The 27,882-nt window shown below is 43.5% G+C and overlaps 1 protein-coding gene across 1 annotated transcript in view; it reads left to right on the forward strand.

The window, feature by feature from the left end:
- LOC311103056 (ryanodine receptor 3) overlaps nucleotides 1-27,882 on the forward strand; it is a gene marked incomplete at both ends in the record, with an annotated part of 229,346 nt that overhangs the window by 191,968 nt on the left and 9,496 nt on the right. The window contains 33 exons of the mRNA XM_084144572.1: nucleotides 618-680; nucleotides 794-869; nucleotides 979-1,102; nucleotides 1,258-1,373; nucleotides 1,490-1,557; nucleotides 1,661-1,782; nucleotides 1,983-2,032; nucleotides 2,125-2,185; nucleotides 3,074-3,312; nucleotides 3,432-3,513; nucleotides 3,608-3,738; nucleotides 3,852-4,193; nucleotides 4,441-4,681; nucleotides 6,320-6,407; nucleotides 6,531-6,623; nucleotides 9,593-9,763; nucleotides 9,877-9,936; nucleotides 10,044-10,178; nucleotides 10,421-10,533; nucleotides 13,652-13,748; nucleotides 15,427-15,536; nucleotides 15,841-15,892; nucleotides 15,986-16,042; nucleotides 16,154-16,253; nucleotides 16,660-16,739; nucleotides 16,834-16,910; nucleotides 17,029-17,102; nucleotides 19,074-19,154; nucleotides 19,348-19,436; nucleotides 19,532-19,660; nucleotides 19,778-19,882; nucleotides 20,599-20,680; nucleotides 23,254-24,570. Of these exons, the coding sequence (XP_084000698.1) occupies nucleotides 618-680; nucleotides 794-869; nucleotides 979-1,102; nucleotides 1,258-1,373; nucleotides 1,490-1,557; nucleotides 1,661-1,782; nucleotides 1,983-2,032; nucleotides 2,125-2,185; nucleotides 3,074-3,312; nucleotides 3,432-3,513; nucleotides 3,608-3,738; nucleotides 3,852-4,193; nucleotides 4,441-4,681; nucleotides 6,320-6,407; nucleotides 6,531-6,623; nucleotides 9,593-9,763; nucleotides 9,877-9,936; nucleotides 10,044-10,178; nucleotides 10,421-10,533; nucleotides 13,652-13,748; nucleotides 15,427-15,536; nucleotides 15,841-15,892; nucleotides 15,986-16,042; nucleotides 16,154-16,253; nucleotides 16,660-16,739; nucleotides 16,834-16,910; nucleotides 17,029-17,102; nucleotides 19,074-19,154; nucleotides 19,348-19,436; nucleotides 19,532-19,660; nucleotides 19,778-19,882; nucleotides 20,599-20,680; nucleotides 23,254-24,570 (4,825 nt within the window). The remainder of the gene's footprint in view (nucleotides 1-617; nucleotides 681-793; nucleotides 870-978; nucleotides 1,103-1,257; nucleotides 1,374-1,489; nucleotides 1,558-1,660; nucleotides 1,783-1,982; nucleotides 2,033-2,124; nucleotides 2,186-3,073; nucleotides 3,313-3,431; nucleotides 3,514-3,607; nucleotides 3,739-3,851; nucleotides 4,194-4,440; nucleotides 4,682-6,319; nucleotides 6,408-6,530; nucleotides 6,624-9,592; nucleotides 9,764-9,876; nucleotides 9,937-10,043; nucleotides 10,179-10,420; nucleotides 10,534-13,651; nucleotides 13,749-15,426; nucleotides 15,537-15,840; nucleotides 15,893-15,985; nucleotides 16,043-16,153; nucleotides 16,254-16,659; nucleotides 16,740-16,833; nucleotides 16,911-17,028; nucleotides 17,103-19,073; nucleotides 19,155-19,347; nucleotides 19,437-19,531; nucleotides 19,661-19,777; nucleotides 19,883-20,598; nucleotides 20,681-23,253; nucleotides 24,571-27,882) is intronic.

Consider the following 27,882-nt stretch of genomic DNA (forward strand, 5'->3'; position numbering starts at 1 on the left):
CGAGGGAGATTGACAGTTATTTTGTGTTTCTTCCATTTGCGAATAATCGCACCAACTGTTGTCACCTTCTCACCAAGCTGCTTGGCGATGGTCTTGTAGCCCATTCCAGCCTTGTGTAAGTCTACAATCTTGTCCCTGACATCCTTGGAGAGCTCTTTGGTCTTGGCCATGGTGGAGAGTTTGGAATCTGATTGATTGATTGATTCTGTGGACAGGTGTCTTTTATACAGGTAACAAACTGAGATTAGGAGCACTCCCTTTAAGAGTGTGCTCCTAATCTCAGCTCGTTACCTGTATAAAAGACACCTGGGAGCCAGAAATCTTTCTGATTGAGAGGGGGTCAAATACTTATTTCCCTCATTAAAATGCAAAAAAAAATTTATAACATTTTTGACATGCGTATATCTGGATTCTTTTGTTGTTATTCTGTCTCTCACTGTTCAAATAAACCTACCATTAAAATTATAGACTGATCATTTCTTTGTCAGTGGGCAAATGTACAAAATCAGCAGGGGATCAAATATTTTTTTCCCTCACTGTATATACCAGGACTGCGGAGTCATATGTTCAATGTTTGTTTTGATTTCTAACTCGTTTTTCATGTTGTATTTTGGCAGGGTAACGGTTTCAACCCGACCCCAATAGACACCAGCGATGTGGTTCTGTCTAGAGAGTTACAGGTGAGTGAACCTCACAGCTGTTATTTTGTAGCTGTAAATAACTATTTTGTTTCTGACTAGGCTGTGAGTATGTTATTTAATTAACAGATGTCCTCTTTGCTCTTTGGATCAAGGGCATGGTGGAGGTTGTGGCTGAGAATTATCACAACATCTGGGCTAAGAAGAAAAAGAACGACCTTGGAATTAGAGGTGGTTCTATAATACTCCTCACTCCCTGTGAGATGGAGGAGCCAGAGGAATGTAGTCAGAGTAAATGTGTTTGTTCTCTTTGTTTCAGTGTTGTTGTTTGTGGTTCCAGGTGGGGCAACTCACCCTCTGCTGGTGCCCTATGACACCCTGACTGCCAAAGAGAAGGCCCGGGACAAAGAGAAGGCCCAGGACCTGTTCCGCTTCCTACAGATCAACGGCTATGCTATCACCAGGTCAGTGAGTGTGTGTGTAAGTGTGTGTGTCTGTGTGTTTGCATGTGTGGGTGTGGGTGTGAAGACTAAAGACACCTTCAGTCAAGACTGAAGACATTGATGTGCGTTGGTGTGACAGAATGACACTTCATCTGTCCCTTCCCTCTGTGTTGTAGAGGTCTGAAGGACATGGAGCAGGACTCTTCCTCCATGGAGAAGAGGTTTGCCTACAAGTTCCTCAAGAAGCTCCTCAAGTATGTGAACTCAGCCCAGGAGTTCATCGCCCACCTTGGTAAGAGCCTGCTTAACATTCATATCCATGTCTTTGAATGCTCCTCTACCTTTTCTCTGTTATGGACAGTGCTGCCTCAGTCTTCTCTTTATTGACCTTTGACCTTGTCATTTCAGAGGCCATAGCTACCAGTGGTAAGACAGACAAGTCACCTCATGAACAAGAAATAAAGTTTTTCGCCAAAGTGAGAATATTGCAAATCTGTGTGAAACAAATGAACATTTAAATACAGATTGCACAAAGATTCTCACACATCTCCTAAATGTTTTTTTCCCCTTTGCCTTTAGGTCCTCCTCCCTCTGATAGACCAGTACTTCAAGAACCACTGTCTCTACTTCCTGTCTTCTCCCAGTAAGAACCTGAGCAGCAGCGGCTATGCATCTAATAAGGAGAAGGAGATGGTCACCAGGTTGGTACACTACCATCTCACTACCCTGCAGAGTTACACTTTCTCAATTACCTGTGTATGCTACTTACTTATTACTCTTCTCTGAATACTCCCTTCATCTAGTCATCTTTTCCTCCTTTTACCCTTTAACCTCCCTGCTTTCTTTCTTTCTTTCTTTTTCTTTCTTTCTTTCTATCTTTCTTTCTTTCTCTCTTTTCCAGCCTGTTCTGTAAACTGGCAGCTCTTGTCAGACACAGGATTTCCCTATTTGGTAAGGAGCTGATTCTCTGCTTTTTGTATTGCTTTTATGAATGACTTAGTGTGTGATATGTGTGCTAATCGCTGGACTGTGTTCTCCTGTAGGGAGTGACTCCACCACCATGGTGAGCTGTCTCCACATCCTGGCCCACACACTGGACACCAGGTGGGTGGAGCTCAGTCCTATAGTCCTATGTCACAATATACGTCCACAGAGTTTGAAATTAAATCAAAGGTTTGGAAGAGGTCTGTTACGTAGCAATTTTACAGTACATGTCATTGGAATAGAAGCCACCTCATGTCTAGCTTATACAACATTACATTACTTAGACACCATGTTTCTACTCACCAGTTTTTGTTATTCATGTCATCTTGGAATCATTGACATTAAGAGAAAAGACTCCCGCTGGCATTTATACAAGTACACTCAGCATGCATAGACAGCATGTACTGTAGCTAGCTCTGGGCTCCTAGTGTTCTTCAGAAACGATGTGTTGTTTGAGGCAACAGTTCTAAAAAATGAGGTTACATTAGCAATGCATTAAACATGATGTTGATACTGAGGATGTAGTTACTATACTGTACTTGCCCATAGGCTTTGTCTTTCACCTCCCACATTACAGCATCAAAAAGCATTACGAGTCACAATATACTTTACAAAATATTGACTCATCTAATCTGCTTAATGTAGGGGGGGGTAATATGTCTGCACATACCTACACTGACAACCTTCCCTTGAATCTAAATATTTACATAATTTACTGTATAAATCATGCGCTATAAATATTCATGGTCAGATGGGAGATCATATCTCAGTCACATGATAATACTAGAATCCCTTGGAAGCTCTCTGTAGTATAGCTGGCACTTCTCTATGAAAATGAAGCTGTCCTTTGGGAACTCTTCTATCATATGGAAATTATTGTTCTCAAATACGATAACTTTAATATCCCACATGGGGACATTGTGTGGTTATTGTGTTCAAAAACAGCAACAATGACAGACTACATTCTCCTCCATCACTATTAACCCCTTCCCTCCTCTCCTCCTACAGGACGGTGATGAAGTCTGGCTCAGAGCTGGTGAAGGCGGGGTTAAGGACGTTCTTTGAGAACGCAGCAGAGGACCTGGAGAAGACCCTTGAGAACCTGAAGCTGGGGAAGTTCACCCACTCCCGCTCACAGATGAAGGGCGTGTCCCAGAACATTAACTACACCACGGTGGCCCTGCTACCCATCCTCACTGCCCTGTTTGAACATATCACCCAGCACCACTTTGGAGTGGACCTGCTCTGTGAGTGACCACAGCCAGACCTACAGATGTAGGAGATAGGAGGAGTGGAGTGTGCTTTAAATCATGTCACTGATGCTGTGCATATCAATGTAAGCACGCTTTCTACTTTGTGTTTTCAGTGGATGATGTCCAAGTGTCCTGCTATCGTATCCTGACCAGCCTCTATGCGCTCGGGACTGGAAAAAACATCTATGTTGAAAGGTACTATTATTTACATATTGCTATGAGACTGATATCACATCACAGATAGTATATGGCTGTGATTTGTGTGTCTGTCTCTTCCTCTCCCCTGCAGGCAGCTGCCGGCCCTGGGGGAGTGTCTGGCCACCCTGGCAGGTGCCATGCCTGTTGCCTTCCTGGAGCCACTGCTCAACAAACACAACCCCTGCTCTGTGTTCAACACCAAGACCGCCCGCGAACGTGCCAGTGAGTTACACACTATTATGATGCTGTATACCATAATACTGCATTAAATGGTTGTTTGCTTATAATTTGTGTTGTGTTTGTGGTGTGTTTGTGGTTGTGTTGTGTTTGTGTAGTCCTAGGCATGCCAGAGGCGGTGGAGGAGATGTGTCCGGAGATGCCTCGTCTAGACGTCCTGATGACGGACATCAACGACATGTCTGAGTCTGGGGCGCGCTACACAGAGATGCCCCACGTCATCGAGGTGGTGCTGCCCATGCTGTGTAACTACCTGTCCTACTGGTGGGAGAAGGGCCCAGAGAACCAGGCGTCTCCATACAGCGGGGGCAGTGTTGGGGGCAGTGTGTTCTCCACCACCGTCACCTCAGAACACCTCAGCCTCATCCTAGGAAACATCCTGAAGATCCTCAACAGCAACCTGGGCATCGACGAGGCCTCCTGGATGAAGAGGATCGCAGGTTAGTTGGGTTGCATTACTGTGCGGGAGTGTACAGTAGTCTGTCACAGTGGGTTGAAGCTTTAGGAAATATACTACTTTTGAGGGAAAAACTATTTCCATATTTGTATACAGTACTGATCAGATGAACCTTAGACTGACAAGATTGTCTTTTGCATTCCTAGCAAGAGTGCTTTTTTTTTCTTTTTTCTTTTTTCTAATAATAACGACTAACAATGTGTGTCTCACTATGACTTCTGTGTGTGCAGTGTACGCCCAGCCCATCATCAGTAAGGCCAGGGCTGTTCTGTTGAAGAGTCACTTCCTGCCTACGCTGGAGAAGCTGAAGAAGAAGACAGTGAAGGTGGTGATGGAGGAGGAGCTACTGAAGGCTGACAGTAAGGGAGACACCCAGGAGGCTGAGCTCCTCATCCTGGATGAGTTTGCCGTGCTCTGCAGAGACCTCTACGCCTTCTACCCGATGCTCATCCATTACGTAGACAACAACAGGTGAGCCCGCTGAACAGTGGAGTGAAATGGGAGGATGTGGTTGTGGTTCATCAGTACCGTAGGACCTATTGTAATACAAGACTACTCTGGTTTGGGGGCAAGGCTGTGGAGCAGAGGATATTATATTGATATAATGTTTGTTCATCTCTCATAACATATTATATATATACACTACCGTTCAAAAGTTTGGGGTCACTTAGACATTTCCTTGTTTTAGAAAGAAAAGAAATTTTTTGGTCCATTAAAATAACATCAAATTGATCAGAAATACAGTGTAGACATTGTTAATGTTGTAAATGGCTATTGTAGCTGGAAACGGCTGATTTTTAATGGAATATCTACATAGGCGTACAGAGGCCCATTATCAGCAACCATCAGTCCTGTGTTCCAATGGCACGTTGTTTGCTAATCCAAGTTTATCATTTTAAAAGGCTAATTAATCATTAGAAAACCCTTTTGCAATTATGTTAGCACAGCTGAAAACTGTTGTGCTGATTAAAGAAGCAATAAAACTGGCCTTCTTGAGACTAGTTGAGTATCTGGAGCATCAGCAATTGTGGGTTCAATTACAGGCTCAAAATGGCCAGAAACAAATAACTTTCTTCTGAAACTCGTCAGTCTATTCTTGTTCTGAGAAATGAAGGCTATTCCATGCGAGAAATTGCCAAGAAACTGAAGATCTAGCCATATCTCAGACGGGACAATAAAAATAAAATTTTAAGATGGGCAGTCTGAGATATTGCTTTTTCTTTGCAACTCTGCCTAGAAGGTCAGCATCCCGAAGTCGCCTCTTCACTGTTGACGTTGAGACTGGTGTTTTTCGGGTACTATTTAATGAACCTGCCAGTTGAGGACCTGTGAGGCGCCTGTTTCTCAAACTAGACACTCATGTATTTGTCCTTTTGCTCAGTTGTGCACCGGGGCCTCTCACTCCTCTTTCTATTCTGGTTAGAGCCAGTTTGCACTGTTCTGTAAAGGGAGTAGTACACAGCGTTGAGATCTTCAGTTTCTTGGCAATTTCTCGCATGGAATAGCCTTCATTTCTCAGAACAAGAATAGACTGACGAGTTTCAGAAGAAAGTTATTTGTTCCTGGGAATCGTACAAGCTAACAGGCGGGCCACAAACACACAAATAACGCACACAAATAACGGTGCAGTGGTGTGCAGAATGACACAACTCGTCGATCCTTGTCACGGATGAGCTATTGCAGCAGACGACCACACCAAGTTCCACTCCTATCAGCTAAAAACAAGAAGAGGCTCCAGTGGGCGTGCGATCACCAACACTAGACAATTGAGGAGTGAAAAAAAAAAAAACATCACCTGGTCCAACGAATCCCGGTTCCTGTTGCGTCATGATGATGGCAGAGTCAGGATTTGGCGTAGGCAGCATGAGTCCATGGACCCATCCTGCCTGGTTACAACGGTACATCCTGCCTGATGCCATCGCCTCAGCATGGACCAACATCCCTGTGGAACGTTTCCGACTTGTAGAATCCATGCCTGAAGAATTCAGGCTGTTCTGGAGGCAAAGGGGGATCTGACCTGGTACTAGATGGCTGTACCTAATAAACTGGCCGGTGAGTGTATATTATATATAATATATAATAATCTCTTCTCTCTCCTTTCTCCTGCAGGTCCAGGTGGCTGAAAGAACCAGACGCTGACTCCAATGAACTCTTCAGAATGGTGGCTGAGATCTTCATCCTCTGGTGCAAATCACATGTACGATTTCTCCTTATCAACAATGGACAAACTAACAATTACAATAGATAGGACATTTAGATTGAGAAATGAACCAAGCAGAAGGTGTCTACATCATGTACATTGGTATTGTTCTTTCCTCAGAACTTCAAAAGGGAAGAGCAGAACTTTGTGGTTCAGAATGAAATCAACAACCTGTCTTTCCTGACTGGTGATAGCAAGACGAAGATGTCAAAGGTAGGGCTTATTAATATGTGGCTGCTTTCAAAATAGTACAGCATATTCTCCTTATTTCCACTGCTGGAGAGCTCTACTCTATACTAGGTCTTGGAGCAGTCTGCACCCCCTGTGGTCATGTACAGTGGGGGAAAAAAGTATTTAGTCAGCCACTAATTGTGCAAGTTCTCCCACTTAAAAAGATGAGAGAGGCCTGTAATTTTCATCATAGGTACACATCAACTATGACAGACAAATTGAGGAAAAAAAATCCAGACAATCACATTGTATGATTTTTAATGAATTTATTTGCAAATTATGGTGGAAAATAAGTATTTGGTCACCTACAAACAAGCAAGATGTCTGGCTCTCACAGACCTGTAACTTCTTCTTTAAGAGGCTCCTCTGTCCTCCACTCATTACCTGTATTAATGGCACCTGTTTGAACTTGTTATCAGTATAAAAGACACCTGTCCACAACCTCAAACAGCCACACTCCAAACTTCACTATGGCCAAGACCAAAGAGCTGTCAAAGGACACCAGAAACAAAATTGTAGACCTGCACCAGGCTGGGAAGACTGAATCTGCAATAGGTAAGCAGCTTGGTTTGAAGAAATCAACTGTGGGAGCAATTATTAGGAAATGGAAGACATACAAGACCACTGATAATCTCCCTCGATCTGGGGCTCCACGCAAGATCTCACCCCGTGGGGTCAAAATGATCACAAGAACGGTGAGCAAAAATCCCAGAACCACACGGGGGGACCTAGTGAATGACCTGCAGAGAGCTGGGACCAAAGTAACAAAGCCTACCATCAGTAACACACTACGCCGCCAGGGACTCAAATCCTGCAGTGCCAGACGTGTCCCCCTGCTTAAGCCAGTACATGTCCAGGCCCGTCTGAAGTTTGCTAGAGTGTATTTGGATGATCCAGAAGAGGATTGGGAGAATGTCATATGGTCAGCTGAAACCAAAATAGAACTTTTTGGTAAAAACTCAACTCATCGTGTTTGGAGGACAAAGAATGCTGAGTTGCATCCAAAGAACACCATACCTACTGTGAAGCATGGGGGTGGAAACATCATGCTTTGGGGCTGTTTTTCTGCAAAGGGACCAGGACGACTGATCCGTGTAAAGGAAAGAATGAATGGGGCCATGTATCATGAGATTTTGAGTGAAAACCTCCTTCCATCAGCAAGGGCATTGAAGATGAAACGTGGCTGGGTCTTTCAGCATGACAATGATCCCAAACACACCGCCCGGGCAACGGAGTGGCTTCGTAAGAAGCATTTCAAGGTCCTGGAGTGGCCTAGCCAGTCTCCAGATCTCAACCCCATAGAAAATCTTTGGAGGGAGTTGAAAGTCTGTGTTGCCCAGCGACAGCCCCAAAACATCACTGCTCTAGAGGAGATCTGCATGGAGGAATGGGCCAAAATACCATCAACAGTGTGTGAAAACCTTGTGAAGACTTACAGAAAACGTTTGACCTGTGTCATTGCCAACAAAGGGTATATAACAAAGTATTGAGAAACTTTTGTTATTGACCAAATACTTATTTTCCACCATAATTTGCAAATAAATTCATTAAAAATCCTACAATGTGATTTTCTGAAAAATAATTTCTCATTTTGTCTGTCATAGTTGACGTGTACCTATGATGAAAATGACAGGCCTCTCTCATCTTTTTAAGTGGGAGAACTTGCACAATTGGTGGCTGACTAAATACTTTTTTCCCCCACTGTATGTTCACATCCTAACCCAGCTAACCTCAGTCCAACCTCCTGCTTCTATCTGTCAGCACATTCCAGCTGAGCCTTGTTACTGGGCTCCATTCTGCAGAGGCAGCCCTTTCTCTCTCCCTGCTCCAGCAACCCTAACACTCATATCCCCCGTGGCCAAACAACACAACCTCAGGGACAGGGAATAGATTTGTTGATAGTTTTTTTTTATCCTGTCTGCTTTTACACTCCATTCACTGGAAAGAGCAGCAGCCAACACATTTTAGTAATTTAGCAGAGCGATTTACAGTAGTGACTGCATATATTTTCATACTTTTCCTGCTGGTCCCCCGTGGGAATCAAGCCCACAACCCTGGCGTTGCAAGCGCCATGCTCTACCAACTGAGCCACAAGGGACCACAATAGTCTGCCCTGCCTTGCTGTTAACACGTTATACCAGCCAATCATTAACGCTTATCGCCCCTCCTTCATCTGTCCTGCCTGACATCATAACGAGCGTTTCTCATTCCCTTATGGGCCGCCACGTCCCAACTCTGTTATTGAAAGTGAACACGCCCATGACAAATAACATGATCACGTCACTGGTGTTTCTGGGTGATGGATATCCTGCGCTGGTGTGTAGTGGCTCCTGCCTCCCACTGGCTGTCTCTATTAGTCACTCAGCTCCTGCACTGGTCGAAGGTGTGTGTGTGTGCATCCATACAGTTAATGGTGTTTCTTTCTCTCTTGCTGAGTTGAATATGAGTGTCTCCTGTGTGCCAGCTTCTTCCATTTGCCTTTCTCAGTGCAGTCCTTTTTCTATAATACCTCACTGTATGGGTAGAGGCAAACTGTGGGCGAATGCTGCTTTCAGGCTATAGCTACATTTTAAATGCTTCATGGGCAAAGATTTTCAGCCTCTGCAGATTTTGCTAGCGATGAAAAGATGCCTTAGTTCCCTCTGCTACCCATAGGTTTAATTCAGCGTTCGGTGTGCAGTGTGCTGTGCTCCCACTGTGAAATAAGCTCCAGTGAAGTACAGCACAGTTCGATCAAGGTAGCAATTGTGACTGCATTGGCTCTATATAAAAAATGGTATGGCCCATCTGATATATTACCAAATGGCACCCTATTCCCTATATAGTGCACTACTTGCACACAAAAGTAGTGAACTATATAGAAAATAGGGTGCCATTTGAGACATAACCCAGGTATTTTTTCATTGAGTGCCAGGTGAAGTTATGAATGTGTCATTCCATCCTGGTATCAGTCAGGGGGTCAGGACCAGGAGAGGAAGCATAAGAGGAAGCGAGGAGAGTTCTACTCCATCCAGACCTCCCTGATCGTGGCTGCCCTGAAGAAGATGCTGCCCATCGGACTCAACATGTGCACCCCCGGGGACCAGGAGCTAATCTCCCTGGCCAAGACACGCTACCTCCTGGTGAGAGGGCCTGCCTAGCCCACACGGACCCATACTGATTGAGGATCAGGTGTCACTGGCTACACAGTACCTGATGACGGTGTATCTAATTGTTTTCTTGTTTTGCTCAACAGAAAGACACAGATGATGAAGTGAAGGAACATGTGCGGCAAAATTTGCACCTTCAAGAGAAGGTGAGCTGTATATTATGGCATTATTGTCATCCATAAAACTAGAACAGCAACTCTATCAAAAATCATTGATGTTTTCTAACTCCTACACTGTGCTAACCCACCCCCAGTCAGAGGACCCTGCAGTGAGGTGGCAGCTGAACCTGTATAAGGATGTGATGGTGAAGAACGAGGGGCCTCCAGACCCTGAGAGGACAGTGTTCAGAGTCCAGAGCATCTCAGCTGCAGTCTTCCACCTGGAGCAGGTCAGTGGCTGGCTGCACCACGCATCACCCTTACTGCCTACATCCAGTTTTCTACATTCTATATCTGTGCCCCATATCTCCAAATTCTAGATCCTTAAGATGTGTCCTATATCCTGGATGCTTTATGTCCTGCTCTAATCTTTACTCAACATGATATACTCACATTTGTGATCCAAACCATGCACCCTATTTCATATGTTATATTACAACTTACCTATTTTGTCTTCATTTATTCATTGTAGGTGGAGCAGCCATTGAGGTCTAAGAAGTGTGTTTGGCAGAAGCTGCTGTCCAAGCAGAGAAAGCGTGCGGTGGTGGCCTGCTTCCGCATGGCTCCTCTCTACAACCTTCCCAGGTATCACACAACCATCTACATTTTGTGTACTCACATTCCTTTACAAACACAAATATTACAATAGAATAGTCAAATATTTGAATAGAATACCCCAGCTGCTGATGTCAGTACTGAGAGGCAGCAGGCTGTGTAAAGTTTAGTATTGTCTTTCTCATTTCCAAGCCAACCCTACACTATCTCTTTCTCTATGCCTCATGAGTCTCACCCCTCTTTCCTGGGCTCTGACCCTGTATTAATGTGAAGCGTCCCTCCCCTAATCTGTACGACAAATGTCTCGCCTCAGACTGTTATCAAGGAATAGAAAAGGACACTAGCAATTTCATGCCCTGTTGCACTGTAACTCAATCACAGAGACGCAGCAGGAGAGACAGAGGGGAGAAAAACAATTAGGAGCCCAACCTGGGGGCGGCCATCTTTAATGTGTGCTCTGATGTCGCTCCTCGGCACCAAATGACTAATTCCACCTAGTTATTGGTGTTCTTTTGGGAATGTGACCATGCATCACATTGTTGAGTAATCAGTAAGCACTGGCCTTTTGAGTCAGGGTAAATTTAGAAATGTTAAGGCCATTTGATGCAATGTCACTTTTCCCTTGCACCTCTAATACTATCACATAACTCTCTCTGTACCCTTTGATTCAGTGGCTTGCCACCCTTTTTACAGTATATCTACTGTCTCTACTACTTCATCCTCTCTCTGTTCTCTCCTGAATGACATCACTATACTGTACCTCCCCTCAGGCACAAAAGTAATAATTACCTCCTGAACGCCTACCGACGCTATTGGCTCGAAAAAATGCATGAGAACTCAGACTATGACAGTCTGCTCTCCATGCTAACGGTAATGTAATGCTTAGACAATGTTTGTGACCTCCTGTTCCTCCCCCCTCCTCCCAGCCATGGTTTGTACTATAACTAGAACTCTCATACAGTGATCCCACTGCCATTCTGACTGGTACGCCTATTATAAAGGCCTGTGAGCTACACTCATCACTAAAATATTAAATCATTCACTCTGACGAAATGTTTTTTCTTCTAAGTTATAGGTTTCTGTACTGATGTTGCTGTAATTTATATACCATATATTCTATTTAGCTTTAATCATTACAGTTTACAGTGGTTGTTGCTAGAATAAATAAGTGTGATAATTTTTTAGTGGTGCATACAGTGGGGGAAAAAAGTATTTAGTCAGCCACCAATTGTGCAAGTTCTCCCACTTAAAAAGATGAGAGAGGCCTGTAATTTTCATCATAGGTACACATCAACTATGACAGACAAATTGAGAAAAAAATTTCTCCAGAAAATCACATTGTAGGATTTGTAATGAATTTATTTGCAAATTATGGTGGAAAATAAGTATTTGGTCACCTACAAACAAGCAAGATTTCTGGCTCTCAAAGACCTGTAACTTCTTCTTTAAGAGGCTCCTCTGTCCTCCACTCGTTACCTGTATTAATGGCACCTGTTTGAACTTGTTATCAGTATAAAAGACACCTGTCCACAACCTCAAACAGTCACACTCCAAACTCCACTATGGCCAAGACCAAAGAGCTGTCAAAGGACACCAGAAACAAAATTGTAGACCTGCACCAGGCTGGGAAGACTGAATCTGCAATAGGTAAGCAGCTTGGTTTGAAGAAATCAACTGTGGGAGCAATTATTAGGAAATGGAAGACATACAAGACCACTGATAATCTCCCTCGATCTGGGGCTCCACGCAAGATCTCACCCTGTGGGGTCAAAATGATCACAAGAACGGTGAGCAAAAATCCCAGAACCACACGGGGGGACCTAGTGAATGACCTGCAGAGAGCTGGGACCAAAGTAACAAAGCCTACCATCAGTAACACACTACGCCGCCAGAGACTCAAATCCTGCAGTGCCAGACGTGTCCCCCTGCTTAAGCCAGTACATGTCCATGCCCGTCTGAAGTTTGCTAGAGTGCATTTGGATGATCCAGAAGAGGATTGGGAGAATGTCATATGGTCAGATGAAACCACAATATAACTTTTTGGTAAAAACTCAACTCGTCGTGTTTGGAGGACAAAGAATGCTGAGTTGCTTCCAAAGAACACCATACCTACTGTGAAGCATGGGGGTTGAAACATCATGCTTTGGGGCTGTTTTTCTGCAAAGGGACCAGGACGACTGATCCGTGTAAAGGAAAGAATGAATGGGGCCATGTATCGTGAGATTTTGAGTGAAAACCTCCTTCCATCAGCAAGGGCATTGAAGATGAAACGTGGCTGGGTCTTTCAGCATGACAATGATCCCAAACACACTGCCCGGGAAACGAAGGAGTGGCTTCGTAAGAAGCATTTCAAGGTCCTGGAGGGGCCTAGCCAGTCTCCAGATCTCAACCCCATAGAAAATCTTTGGAGGGAGTTGAAAGTCTGTGTTGCCCAGCGACAGCCCCAAAACATCACTGCTCTAGAGGAGATCTGCATGGAGGAATGGGCCAAAATACCAGCAACAGTGTGTGAAAACCTTGTGAAGACTTACAGAAAACGTTTGACCTGTGTTATTGCCAACAAAGGGTATATAACAAAGTATTGAGAAACGTTTGTTATTGACCAAATACTTATTTTCCACCATAATTTGCAAATAAATTCATAATAAATCCTACAATGTGATTTTCTGGAATTTATTTTCTCATTTTGTCTGTCATAGTTGACGTGTACCTATGATGAAAATTACAGGCCTCTCTCAACTTTTTAAGTGGGAGAACTTGCACAATTGGTGGCTGACTAAATACTTTTTCCCCCCACTGTACATGACAGGGTTATGAAATGGGGGGGGGGGGGGGTACAGTTCAATCTTCCAAGGTGACCAGTTGGATTTGCCAGTGCCCTATATCAGGGTTTCCAAAACTCTATCCAGTTTTTTGTCCTAGCACTACACAGCTGATTAAAATAATCAAAGCTTAATGATGAGTTGGTTATTTGAATCAGCTCTGTGGTCCTTGGGAGGGGGGAGGGGGTTCCAGGACCGAGTTTGGGAAACCCTGTCCTATACTAACAAGTATTAACTGTTTTTAACGTAATCTCCCCCTCCTTTCCTCTTCCTCCTGGTCCACCCTGCTAACCCTCCTAATCTCCCTCTGCCCCCCCCCCCCCCAGGCATCGCTCTATTAACCTCTTCCTCCTGGGCTATCAGAGAATATGGATAGAAACAGAGACGTACTCTTTTGAAGAGAAGCTAGTGCAGGACCTGGCAGTAAGTACTGTACCTGTCCCCCCAGTGCCCAGCCCTCTCTGTGTGCTCTCTCTGTGGGGCTAGCCTCTTCTCTCCCTCCTCACCTGGCCGTGCTACAACACGAACGCTTCGCCAGCACAATGCCCGCCAAACGCCGCAGGCGTTCTGCCAGTCATCCATGTTCTGCCCCTGGCTCTGTGTAGCTCTGTCCCTTGCCAACTGAAACGCCTACGCGGGCACGCATGACATCACCCTGGATGTCAGTGCCGGCTGGACTGTACTGTAACTGTACCGTTGTCCGTTTCTAGAGCTGTCCCCTTTCCTACAGGGGTAAGAGAGCATCCAACCACGATGCTACGGCTTACTGGTGAAATTTATGGAAGGTGTGGTGTCCTTCATAAATTTTCTGTCACAGCATGGACACAGTATAGTGTCATATTCAGGTCGTTTGAAGAATCAAAGAACTCAGATATACTGTCCCTGTAGGGTTGCTTTCTTTACAGCTTTGATTCTAGATGTCTCCGAAATTCTTCAAAAACACCATGCCATCCTGTGTAAGAACCTGCTACATTGATCAAAACATCAATGAAGAAAATGGTTATAAACACTCTATAACACTTTATAAGCCTTTTTATAAATATGGTAGATTTAAAATATAGGGAAAGTGGCTACATCCTAAAAGAGATGTGGAATAGTATTCCCTCTACCACTATTTGTGCCCCATCATTTCCTGGTGGCCTCTCTTCATTAGGAGAGTATCTGTGGTGCTCATAGGGATAAAGTGGTAGACTAGTGTAAAGTATTATAGAGTATGGATCAGGCTAATGGAGAGTCATGCTTAACTTCCATCTTCCTCCTGTATCTCTACTGAACACACACCTTGACACCGCTAACCTTGATACTGCTGTACCATCTAAATGTGCTGTGTGTATGTCCCTGTGTGTGTGCCTGCATGGTCTGCTGATGAGTGGCGTGTCATACCCGTAATGCTTTCAGTCTGTGTGATTCAATGGGCCATCACACTAGTAAGGAAGCAACATGGTGAGACAGGGTTTGACTGCACATTCTGCATCTTTAATTTCAATGTGCTTCTGTTGATCAAGTACACCTTGTTGTCTCTAAGGTGATGTACAGAGGAGACTGTTTATATAATGGCAATGGTAACTGCATATGGATGGTAACTTATCCATATTTCTGCTTGATACCTTCCCACTAGGCACAGACGTCAGTTCAACGTCTAGTTTTGATTTACATTTTGTTGAGTTGTCAACTAATGTGAATTCAACGTGCAATCAACAAAAACAATCACCATGTCATTGGATTTAGGTTAAAAGTTGGGTGAAAAAAAGCCCTTACTTTTTGCAAATCCAATGTTTTCCACGTTGACTCAATGTCATCACATAGATTTTTTGGGTTGAAATTACGTGGAAACAACGTTAATTCAACCAGTTTTTGCCCAGTAGGTTGGCCTTTGTAATCGTTATTTCTGAAGCGAGTTGAAGAGTAATTTGAACAACTTTAACTTTATTTGTTGCAATTTCACTAATTCAAAGTAAAGTTATTGTGATCTTTAAAATGTGTATCAGCTCAGTGTAGGCACATTTTGTCACTTCAGAGGGTAAAGGGCACTGCTGTAATGACAGGGGATTGGGTGTCAGGGTAGGGTGGGACTCTGATGTGTGGCTGGGTGTTTGTGCAGAAGACCCAACTGAAGGTGGAGGAGGAGGAAGAGGAGGAGGCAGAGATGCAGCCAGACCCTCTTCATCAGCTCATATTGCATTTTAGTCACAATGCGCTCACTGAGCGGAGGTAAACAGACACACACACACACACACACACACACACACACACTCACACCTGGGCACCTGGCATCGTGCTGCTAGCTCCATCTGTGCTATGTAATATTGCCGGTGTATCCCTTTGTCTTATAAACTGTCGCATTAAACTAAAACACTGCAGCATTTCTCCCCACACAGGGCGATGCCCTCGAGCACAAGTAATTGTGTCACATTTATTCTTAGTCATGCACCTGAGAGATTTGTTTGTTATGGAGTGTATTTGTTTGAGTTATGTAAGGTTAATTCACACATGTTTATCCTGCTTTTCCATTCAGTTCTTTGGAAGACGATCCTTTGTATATTGCATATGCAGACATGATGGCAAAGGTACAAAGCCTATATGAATCTACTTTTGAATACATGTCTTTAGTGTCATGTAGAGGTCAACAGAGATCTGACTACCAAATCTTTTGTCTTTAGAGTTGTGCAGAAGATGAAGAAGAGGAAGATGAAGAAGGAAAAGAGAAAACATTTGAGGTGTTTTGGATCTCCCATCGAGATATTAGATTTGACTAGTTTCAATGGTTTTGTAAGGAGCTGTGTTTGTTTACATGGTGTTTGTTTACATGGTGTTTGTTGACCTGCTAGGAAAAAGAGATGGAGAAACAGAAGACTCTGTACCAGCAGGCCAGGCTGCATGACAGAGGAGCTGCTGAGATGGTGTTACAGATGATCAGCGCCAGCAAAGGTACACACACACACACTCACAGTCTTGTACAGCTAACCTTGTGGGGACACACAATTCAGTCCCATTCAAATCCTATTTTCCCTAACCCTAAACCTAACCCTAACCTGTACTCTTACCCTTACTCTAACCCTAATCCTAACCTTAACCCAAAACCTAACCTTAACCCTAACCCTAACCCTTAACATACCCATAGCCCCTAACTCTAAAACTATCCCTAGCTCCTAACCCTAACCCTTAACGTAATCCTAACCCTAACACTAATTCTAACCTTAACCCTAAACCCCCTAGAAATAGCATTTGACCTCGTGGGGACCAACAAAATGTCCCCAGTTGGTCAAATCTTTGTTCGTTTACTATTCTTGTGGGTCCACACACACACAATATGATCCCTGATTATCCTCTTTAGGTTCACTTGGGCCCATGGTGACCTTTACCTTGAAACTGGGCATCTCTATACTCAACGGAGGCAACATACTGGTTCAGCAGGTATATCAGAATATTCATGGTCCATATACATTTTTTCAGTATGTACAGTGGCGCTGTACAGCTCAATTTCTTTTGTGTATTTCCTTTTTTGTAGAAAATGCTTGACTATCTGAAGGAAAAAGGAGATGCTGGCTTTTTCAAGAGTTTGTCAGGACTCATGCAGTCTTGCAGGTAAAATGATATCACAACACACTAACAAATCTTTGATGGTTTGACATTCAAACAGAGCAAAACTATACGTGTTCAAAGACATAAACCATGTTGGCTCTCTTTCCTTCAAATTCATTAGTGTCCTGGATTTGAATGCATTCGAAAGGCAAAACAAAGCAGAAGGTCTTGGGATGGTGACTGAGGAAGGATCAAGTAAGTGAGGAGAGAAAGATGAGGAGAAACACTAGACTACCTCAGACAGACATATGCACAGGAACCTCTCTTTCCTGTCAGAAAGGAATGACATTTGAGTTCTGATATATTAAATAAATACGTATCTTAGAATTTCTTTGTGTTATCAACAATTTATTTTCATACTTTTGAGAGTCAAGTCCACTTGGTGCTATTGGCGAATGCTGAACCATGATGCTCCATACAGATTTGTTATAAGTGTCTAAAACCCTAAACAAGTATAAAATATTAATATTAAGTAGATAACAAATATAATTCTAAAGGATCCGTGTTGATTTCATCTGACCCCTCCCACTTCCTCCCACCCAGCCACAGGGTCATAAGTCGCCTGTCATCTGATCTCCAACCAGTGAATGCTCACAGACAAAAGCCTGTCTAAAATTGCATTATTCAACTAATGTGATTTTTGGTGGGTTGCTTTTACTGCTTGTGCTACACCTAGTGGTCAATGTGTTCCTATTAACACCTTGTTGTAAATTCTGAATTGGCCCATAGAGAAACTGAATTCATTAATGGAGACTTACTGGACCTTGTGATGGAGGTAATGTCATGTCAGGATTACATCTGGAGGCTATTCCTTCATATTTATACGCAAACAATAACAGCAGTCCAGAAGGATACACCACCTGTGATTACGATTGGTCAGCCAATGTCCAACCCACCAGCTAATGATTGGCCCATGCCTTTGTTGTGTTAGAAGAAGGCCTGTGATAGGGCTACTACAGATACATGGTGCAGCATTAGCGCGCCACATTCACTCTTATGTTTGTGATGAAAAAGCTCATCTCCATGTCACATATGTCATTGTGTCTGTGTTCATGAACCTGTGCTACTGTATGTTCCTCAGTCATGTGACGTCTGAGCACTGTCTGTCAACAAGATAAAAAACAGATCTATACACAATAGGTCACCCACAACAGAAGCGGTTGGATCTAATGGAGTGCATACAGTAAATGGCTATGTTCTCATAGATACTCCAGCTCATTCCCACCTCATGTAATCAGGCATAAGTGATGGTGACTGCAGTCCTGTAGTGTTTCTCACCCACCGTCCAACACCAGTCCTGCCAAACTGTGCAGCAGAACCTGTAGGTCTACCTACCAGAGACTCTTAACCGCATGTCTACTGTATGTCCAACACCTAAAGTGATGTCGATATATCTCTCTTCTTCTTCCTTACTTCTTATTGAAACTCAATGTCTTCTCCTTTGCTTATGTCTGCTTTTTCTGTTTGTTTGTTTCTTCTTATCATATTTTACCTCATCGGTCGCAGTCAACGTGAGTGAGCGGGGTAAATACATGGTTTAGATTCTACTCATTTGGCAATGCTGCCATCCTGATTGCTCTCCGTCCAGCTCCCACCCCTTCCCCCTCCCCTCCCCTCTGTCTGGAATGTGATAATAACCTACTGATCTGAAGGAACACATGCATGCTCCAATAAGATATTTGGTCAGATTGTTCAATCCATAGAATCAGACCCAAACTGACTCTTATCGCTCTCTCCTCCTATACAAAGTTAGTGCTTGTGGTCTATGTGGAAACTTGTCTGTCTCTTTATGTTGATACTACTAACCAATATTACTTGATAAAGTCAATTAGGAATAAGAATACAATTCCCAAAGCTTTGCTTGTATCTGAAGTACAGAACAACAAAGCTCTGCCATGCAGTTTTATTCCTATTATCCCTCCCTGCATACAGTATGTGCTCTATATTAAGTCAAGGTGATATGAGTGTCTCATAGAGGGAGCATATACTGTCATGACAAAGTCTCCTAGTCTAGGAGCTTGAGGACTAGACAGCAGCTTTGTATTGAAGTGAAGGTTATGCTAGCCATGGTGTAAGCTTGTGTTAGATCAGGCTGAGGGGGTTGTCTGGTTTCTAGCCCCCTCCTAACCAAAGGGGAAAGTTGTCAATCTCATCTCCTGTGTCCAGGTTCCAAAGTACTGCAGAACGATGAGTTCACTAAGGATCTCTTTAGGTTTCTGCAACTGCTCTGTGAGGGACACAACAACGGTACGTCCAAAACTTCTAGAACACCTTACCTCAATACTGGTTAAGGTACTCTAGCTCACCTGTGTATTTAGAAGTGTATTTAGTTCTGAGAGATCCATATTATTTGTGTTTACTGCCCACAATGTACTATGTATAACATTACCTGATCCTCTCTAACCATTCATTGGTATTTTACCCCTTTCTCTTTCTTCAGACTTCCAAAACTTCCTGCGGACTCAAACAGGGAACACGACCACCGTAAATATTATCATCAGCACTGTGGACTACCTGCTCCGTCTGCAGGTAAAATACTATCCCCCAACTTTACTCCCTATATTCTTTGTGTGTAGTGTATGTTTATACTATCATGTGTCACATGTTTATTTATTCAATATTAGGAATCCATCAGTGATTTCTACTGGTACTACTCTGGGAAAGATATCATGGATGAGGCTGGTCAGCGGAACTTCTCCAAAGCCCTGGCTGTGGCCAAGCAGATCTTCAACTCTCTCACTGAGTACATACAGGTAACATAAGACTCTTGGGTTGGAAGAAACTAACCTTCACAGACAGGAATGTGTTGTATGGTTAATCATGGTGATCCAATCATCCTGACTGTAGTGATCTTCTCTTTGTGACCCCAGGGCCCGTGTATTGGGAACCAGCAGAGTCTGGCACACAGCAGGCTATGGGATGCAGTGGTGGGATTCCTGCATGTGTTTGCCAATATGCAGATGAAGCTCTCACAGGTACAACTTAGTACAATTTCCTAATCATCTCACTTTTACTCGGCCAGCCGCTCAATTTTCATTCTATGTCATCAAATATGAAATTGAATAGCATCTAATTTATGTGATGCAACATCAAACTGAATGTGGATAGTGTTCAACAATCTGCTGTGTTGCCACTAGAGGTCTCTCTTAGCTCAGGGATGTACTCTGCAGCATGTCTAGTTGACAGGCTTTTCTCCCTGCCTTAATTTGAAAGGTTCTGAAGGCTGTGATCCATCACTCCCACAGCCTTAGATGTGCTTTGTAGCCAATAAACCAGGTGGGATCAGAATGAAACCTCTCGGACCGTCACACCGTCTTAGCTTATCTCAGGGTTATCCAGAGGGGAAGGGCTGTTTGCAGGCGGCCGGATTGACAGGGCGGCTGGGCGCGTTTTGATTAAGCTAATCAAAGTCCCTCCTCAGAATTATTGCATGCTGGGAGCCATCTCAAAGGAGGCCCAAAGTGAGTCAGCCCCTCCCAGCCATCTGCTTGGGCCCAACAGAATCACATTAGGCTGTGTGCTGATGGATGGCTGGGACCTAGCGGGACCCAGCGCTCGCAGAGGGCCTTGATCTCTCCAAATGCCATGCTGGGATATTAGCAGCTGACTGGCCCCAGACAGAGAGCTGTGCTAACCTTTTTGATGTGGTGAAGGATGTGTCACAAAGTTGCTTTTGTTTCCTCTCCCCCAGGACTCAAGTCAGATTGAGTTATTGAAGGAGCTGCTGGACCTGCAGAAGGACATGATCGTGATGATGCTCTCCCTTCTGGAAGGTTCTATTACACCTTTTCATCTCAGTCGTGACTCATCATGGAACACATTGTGGTCATATCTAGTGGCACTGATAGAACGTTACCCTTATGCCTAAAACCCTTTAAACAGATTTATTTGCTTGAAATGATATTACATGATATCAAACACTTATCCACTCTACTTCGAGAATTCAATTAGCAAATTGTATTATGGTTACTGTGTACTTTCTATTGTATGTTCTAAACCAGGGGTGTCAAACTCAATCAGCACATGGGCCATATTATAAAAACACATCGAATTCGCGGGCCAGACATAGCCTATTATGTTTGTTTTTACAACAACAAAAACGTGCATGCAACTGCGACCCAAACTGGCCATTGTTTTATTTGAAATAACATGGCCCTTTATAATGTCCACTTATGTACATAGGGTGATATATTTAGCATTTTAACATATTAAAACAAGAGATACATACAGTGCATTCGGAAAGTATTCAGACCCCTTCACTTTTTCTACATTTTGTTACGTTACAGCCTTATTCTAAATAAAATAAAAATCCTCATCAATCTACACACAATGCCCCATAATGACAAAGCGAAAACAGGTTTTTAGATGTATTCATTTGTGGATGTCCATCACCCATTTCATATATGTTAGGAATTATAATATGTATTATATGTTACAAAGTTGCAAAACGTACAATATGTTGCAAATTTGCTAAACGTATGATATGTTAAGAATTCTAGCTAGGTGGCTAACGTTAGCTAACTGGCTAACGTTAGCTAGGCTAGGATTTAGAGGTTAGGGTTAAGTTTAGGAGTTAGGTTAAAGGGTGAAGGTTAGGGTTAGGCTTAGCTAAAATGGTTAAGGTTATGGTTAGGGGAAGGGTTAGCTAACATGCTAAGTAGTTGCAAAGTAGCTAAAAAGTAGTAAGTAGGTGAGATAAGATGATAAGTTCGCAACCTTTGGGTTGCTAGATGTAAGCGTTAAACGCCTACCCATCCACCCCGACCAACCACCCTACTTTCGTTTTTAACATAATAAAATAATCTCCATCAAAATCAGTCAGTTTATCAGAATCAGTCAGTTTAAGCTAGAGATCAATGTTTTTTTGCATTGGATGCGTCTAAATCCGCCAATATCGCAGTTAAGCATCTGCGGTGAAAGGTAGCAGAGCTAGAGCGGTGTTTGTCAGACCATGAGACATCCCGAAAATCGGTCTTCTCACGAAAACGTCTGTAGTGTCCGAACGGTTTGACCTAAAAACTCTATGGAAAGGGGGGATTCTCATGAACACGATGGTGTTCTCCGTTTTGCTCTACAACTCCCGTGACTATTGTGAAGGTAACATGTACAGAAAAAAAAAAAAAAATGGAAGTATGAAGGCATTTTTGTGCCTACCCAAAAAAGCGGTTAAATATGTTTAAAAAACAAACAAAAAATATTTCCTTGATATAGGACAAACACTTCAAAACACTTGTTTCTTATGATGTATTTTTTGGAGTGTCTTTTTTGCCATTTATGAATGTGTTATTCAATGCGTTTCTCTGGGCTATAGTAGTAAAGGCCAAATTCAATATTTAATCAAATAATTGTTTTATTTTTAATTTTTATACCTAAAATTCAAAATCCAAAGCTAAATAATCCATGGTATGACCATTTTACAACAATTACATATGTCAATTTATGCCACCTTTAGTAATCATCTGTTTTATGTAACCACAACAAACGTAACATATCATACTAATTTGAGTGTCCCGGATTTGCATTTACTATGTCTAGTCTATGACACCAAGCTGCAACAAAATGTCTTGTAGGCCTAGTTGAGTAGCCAGCCTAGGCTACTGCTCACATGTTGCTGTAATGGGCCTACATGTTTTCCTTTGCATGTTTTTTGTTGCAGGTTTAGTTTTTTGGTTATTCATTGTCAAGCTTTAAAAACCGAAGCCATACTGCAACATGTTAGTAGCCTAGCTAGGACTGTGGCATGTGTCTGTACACTTTCCCTTGCTTTAAACGGGACACACGAAAGCAGCACAATTGATTGTTGAATTCACCGATGTAAGCGCATTAGGCTATAATTTCATAAAGTAGATGACTCAGCTGTTGACTCATTTATACTCGCTTGTGTGTCCTATTGTCCTTTAGTAGTAATTTATACCCACATGTGAATCCTTTATCTTATAACTTTTTGACAACCAAGATGACATTTTCTGTAGGCTACAGCAATGACCCGTTGGAACCAGAACTTGGCGTGGACATTTAGCCTACAACACGTTTAAACCTTCGGTCCGGTAGAAGATTTGGTCAGTGCCATTAGTGATGATATGATACAGTGCACTGGCTGGCTTGTGTGTGGGTGTGTGTGGGTCTGGGAGGAGGGGTGTGTGTGTGGCAATGCACTGCCATTTGGCGTGCAGCATGTTGGCAGTGCTTGCTGACTTGTAGTGCAGCACGGGCGGTATATAAGCAGGCCAAAATGAATTGACAACCCAAATCATTGCGCGGGCCAGATAGAAATGTGTCACAGGCCGAATCCCTTGTGTTTGACACGTGTTCTAAACTTGAGTAACCCCCCCCCCCCCCCCCACAGGTAACGTTGTCAACGGAACCATCGGCAAACAGATGGTGGACACCCTGGTGGAGTCCTCCAGCAATGTGGAGATGATCCTCAAGTTCTTCGACATGTTTCTCAAACTCAAAGACCTTACCACCTCGGACAACTTCAAGGAGTACGACCCGGAGAGCAAGGGAGTGATCTCCAAGAAGGAGTTCCAGAAGTCCATGGAGAACCAAAAGCAGTACTCCCAGTCGGAGATCGAGTTCCTGCTCTCCTGCGCCGAGGCTGACGAGAACGACATGTTCAACTACGAGGAGTTTGTGGAGCGCTTTCATGAGCCGGCCAAGGACATTGGCTTTAACGTGGCGGTCCTGCTCACCAACCTATCAGAACACATGCCTCACGACGCCCGTCTGGCCACCTTCCTGGACCTGGCCGAGAGTGTGATCAACTACTTCGAGCCGTACCTGGGCCGCATAGAGATCATGGGCGGGGCCAAGCGCATCGAAAGGGTCTACTTTGAGATCAGCGAGTCTAGTCGTACACAGTGGGAGAAGCCCCAGGTCAAAGAGTCCAAGAGACAGTTTATCTTTGACGTGGTGAACGAGGGTGGAGAGAGCGAGAAGATGGAGCTGTTTGTCAACTTCTGTGAGGACACCATTTTTGAGATGCAGCTGGCCTCACAGATATCTGAGCCTGATGCAGTGGAGCGTCCCGAGGACGACGACGAGGACAGCCAGAGTGTGACGGAGTTGCCAGAGGAGGAAGAGGAGGACAGCATGATGGAGACTCACTCCGCCTTCACCAACTCCTGTGTTTCCATGAGGAAGAACCTGTCCAGCTTCCGCCAGCTGCTCACCTTCAAAAGCATGAGGCGGCAGTACAGGAGGTTCAGGAAGATGAGTGTGAGGGAGATGGTCCAAGGCTTCTTTTCTTTCTTCTGGATGATTTTCACGGGCCTCTTCCGCTTCCTCTACAACCTGGTGTGGGGCTTCTTCCACATCCTGTGGTCCTCCATGTTTGGCGGGGGCCTGGTGGAGGGGGCCAAGAACATGAAGGTCACAGACATCCTGGGGAACATGCCCGACCCCACACAGTTTGGTATCCATGGTGATGTGCTGGAGGAAGAGAAGATGGAGGCGAGTGAGGCGTCATCTGTGGCAGAGATGGGCCACATGGGCCAGGGGGACAAGGCAGAGGCAGACCTGATGGCTGAGCTGCTTAACATCCAAACCAAGAGCCAGGGGGGAAAGCATGCGGCCGAGCCAGGTCTGGGGGACATGGGTGAGGTGGTGGGGGTTGACGCCCCCTCTTTAGCCAGTGCCGTCAAGCAGAAGAAGGCCAAGGTCGGTATCTGAATCTCCTCAGAAATAACACATATTCAGTCTTATAAAAATAGTAATGGTTATCTGTGTAAGATCAGGCCTCTGTTATGTAAATGTCACCTAATGGTAAGGTGTGAAAATTAACTGTAGTTTAATCCATTCTTCTCAAAATGTGCCAGAGAACAAATTCTGTTTGGTGTAAATGCATCAAATTTGGTGTGGAGACAGGCCACATTGACAGTGTCAATCAAAGTTGGGATTTTGAGAAAATGTGAAAATCATTAAAATGACTAAAGCATATGTATTTTGAAATACATTTCAGAATTAAATTGTTTAAGACCATATACAGTTGAAGTCGGAAGTTTACATACACCTTAGCCAAATACATTTAAACTCAGTTTTTCACAATTCCTGACATTTAATCCTAGTAGAAATTCCCTGTCTTAGGTCAGTTAGGTTCACCACTTTATTTTAAGAATGTGAAATGTCAGAATAATAGTAAAGAGAATGATTTATTTCAGCTTTTATTTCTTTCATCACATTCCCAGTGGGTCAGAAGTTTACATACACTCAATTAGTATTTGGTAGCATTGCCATTAAATTGTTTAACTTGGGTCAAACGTTTCAGGTAGCCTTCCACAAGCTTCCCACAATAAGTTGGGTGAATTTTGACTCATTCCTCCTGACAGAGCTGGTGTACCTGAGTCAGGTTTGTAGGCCTCCTTGCTCACACACGTTTTTTCAGTTCTGCCCACAAATGCTCTATAGGATTGAGGTCAGGGCTTTGTGATGGCCACTCCAATACCTTGACTTTGTTGTCCTTAAGCCATTTTGCCACAACTTTGGAGGTATGCTTGGGGTCATTGTCCATTTGGAAGACCCATTTGCGACCAAGCTTGAACTTCCTAAATGATGTCTTGAGATGTTGCTTCAAAATATCCACATCATTTTCCTTCCTCATGATGCCATCTATTTTGTGAAGTGCACCAGTCCCTCCTGCAGCGAAGCACCCCCACAGCATGATGCTGCCACCCCCGTGCTTCACGGTTGGGATGGTGTTCTTCTGCTTGCAAGCTTACCCCTTTTTCCTCCAAACATAACAATCGTCATTATGGCCAAACAGTTCTATTTTTGTTTCATCAGACCAGAGGACATTTCTCCAAAAAGTACGATCTTTGTCCCCATGTGCAGTTGCAAACCGTAGTCTGGCTTTTTTATGGCAGTTTTGGAGCAGTGGCTTCTTCCTTGCTGAGCGGCCTTTCAGGTTATGTTGATATAGGACTCGTTTTACTGTGGATATAGAAAAAAAAAATAATAATATATATATATATATATATATATACAGTGAGGGAAAAAAGTATTTGATCCCCTGCTGATTTTGTACGTTTGCCCACTGACAAAGACATGATCAGTCTATAATTTTAATGGTAGGTTTATTTGAACAGTGAGACACAGACTAACAACAAAAAAATCCAGAAAAATGCATGTCAAAAATGTTATAAATTGATTTGCATTTTAATGAGGGAAATAAGTATTTGACCCCTCTGCAAAACATGACTTAGTACTTGGTGGCAAAACCCTTGTTGGCAATCACGGAGGTCAGACGTTTCTTGTAGTTGGCCACCAGGTTTGCACACATCTCAGGAGGGATTCTGTCCCACTCCTCTTTGCAGATCTTCTCCAAGTCATTAAGGTTTCGAGCCTGACGTTTTGCAACTCTAACCTTCAGCTCCCTCCACAGATTTTCTATGGGATTAAGGTCTGGAGACTGGCTAGGCCACTCCAGGACCTTAATGTGCTTCTTCTTGAGCCACTCCTTTGTTGCCTTGACCGTGTGTTTTGGGTCATTGTCATGCTGGAATACCCATCCACGACCCATTTTCAATGCCCTGGCTGAGGGAAGGAGGTTCTCAGCCAAGATTTGACAGTACATGGCCCCATCCATAGTCCCTTTAATGCGGTGAAGTTGTCCTGTCCCCTTAGCAGAAAAACACCCCCAAAGCATAATGTTTCCACCTCCATGTTTGACGGTGGGGATGGTGTTCTTGGGGTCATAGGCAGAATTCCTCCTCCTCCAAACACGGTGGCAGGTAGCTTAGTGGGTAAGAGCGTTGTGCCAGTAACCGAAAGGTCGCTGGTTCTAATCCCCGAGCCGACTAGGTGAAAAATCTGTCGATGTGCCCTTGAGCAAGTGACTTAACCCTAATTGCTCCTGTAAGTCGCTCTGGATAAGAGCGTCTGCTAAATGACACAAAAAAATATATATAATACCAAAGAGCTCGATTTTGGTCTCATCTGACCACAACACTTTCACCCAGCTCTCCTCTGAATCATTCAGATGTTCATTGGCAAACTTCAGACGGGCCGGTATATGTGCTTTCTTGAGCAGGGGGACCTTGTGGGCGCTGCAGAATTTCAGTCCTTCGCGGCGTAGTGTGTTACCAATTGTTTTCTTTGTGACTATGGTCCCAGCTGCCTTGAGATCATTGACAAGATCCTCCCGTGTAGTTCTGGGCTGATTCCTCACCGTTCTCATGATCATTGCAACTACACGAGGTGAGATCTTGCATGGAGCCCCAGGCCGAGGGAGATTGACAGTTATTTTGTGTTTCTTCCATTTGCGAATAATCACACCAACTGTTGTCACCTTCTCACCAAGCTGCTTGGCGATGGTCTTGTAGCCCATTCCAGCCTTGTGTAGGTCTACAATCTTGTCCCTAACATCCTTGGAGAGCTCTTTGGTCTTGGCCATGGTGGAGAGTTTGGAATCTGATTGATTGATTGCTTCTGTGGACAGATGTCATTTATACAGGTATCAAACTGAGATTAGGAGCACTCCCTTTAAGAGTGTGCTTCTAATCTCAGCTCGTTACCTGTATAAAAGACACCTGGGAGCCAGAAATCTTTCTGATTGAGAGGGGGTCAAATACTTATTTCCCTCATTAAAATGCAAATAAATTAATAACATTTTTGACATGCGTTTTTCTGGATTTTTTTGTTGTTATTCTGTCTCTCACTGTTCAAATATACCTACCATTACAATTATAGACTGATCATTTATTTGTCAGTGGGCAAACATACAAAATCAGCAGGGGATCAAATACTTTTTTCCCTCACTGTATATATATATATATATAAATAAATTTTAAAAAATGAATTAAAAATAATAATAATTGTAAAGTGGTTGTCCCACTAGCTATCATAAGGTGATTGCACCAATTTGTAAGTCGCTCTGGATAAGAGCGTCTGCTAAATGACGTAAATGTAAACCTGTACCTGTTTCCTCCAGCATCTTCACAAGGTCCTTTGCTGTTGTTCTGGGATTGATTTGCACTTT

This window comes from Coregonus lavaretus, assembly GCF_964263955.1.
Source record: "Coregonus lavaretus genome assembly, chromosome: 27".
NCBI lineage: Eukaryota > Metazoa > Chordata > Actinopteri > Salmoniformes > Salmonidae > Coregonus > Coregonus lavaretus.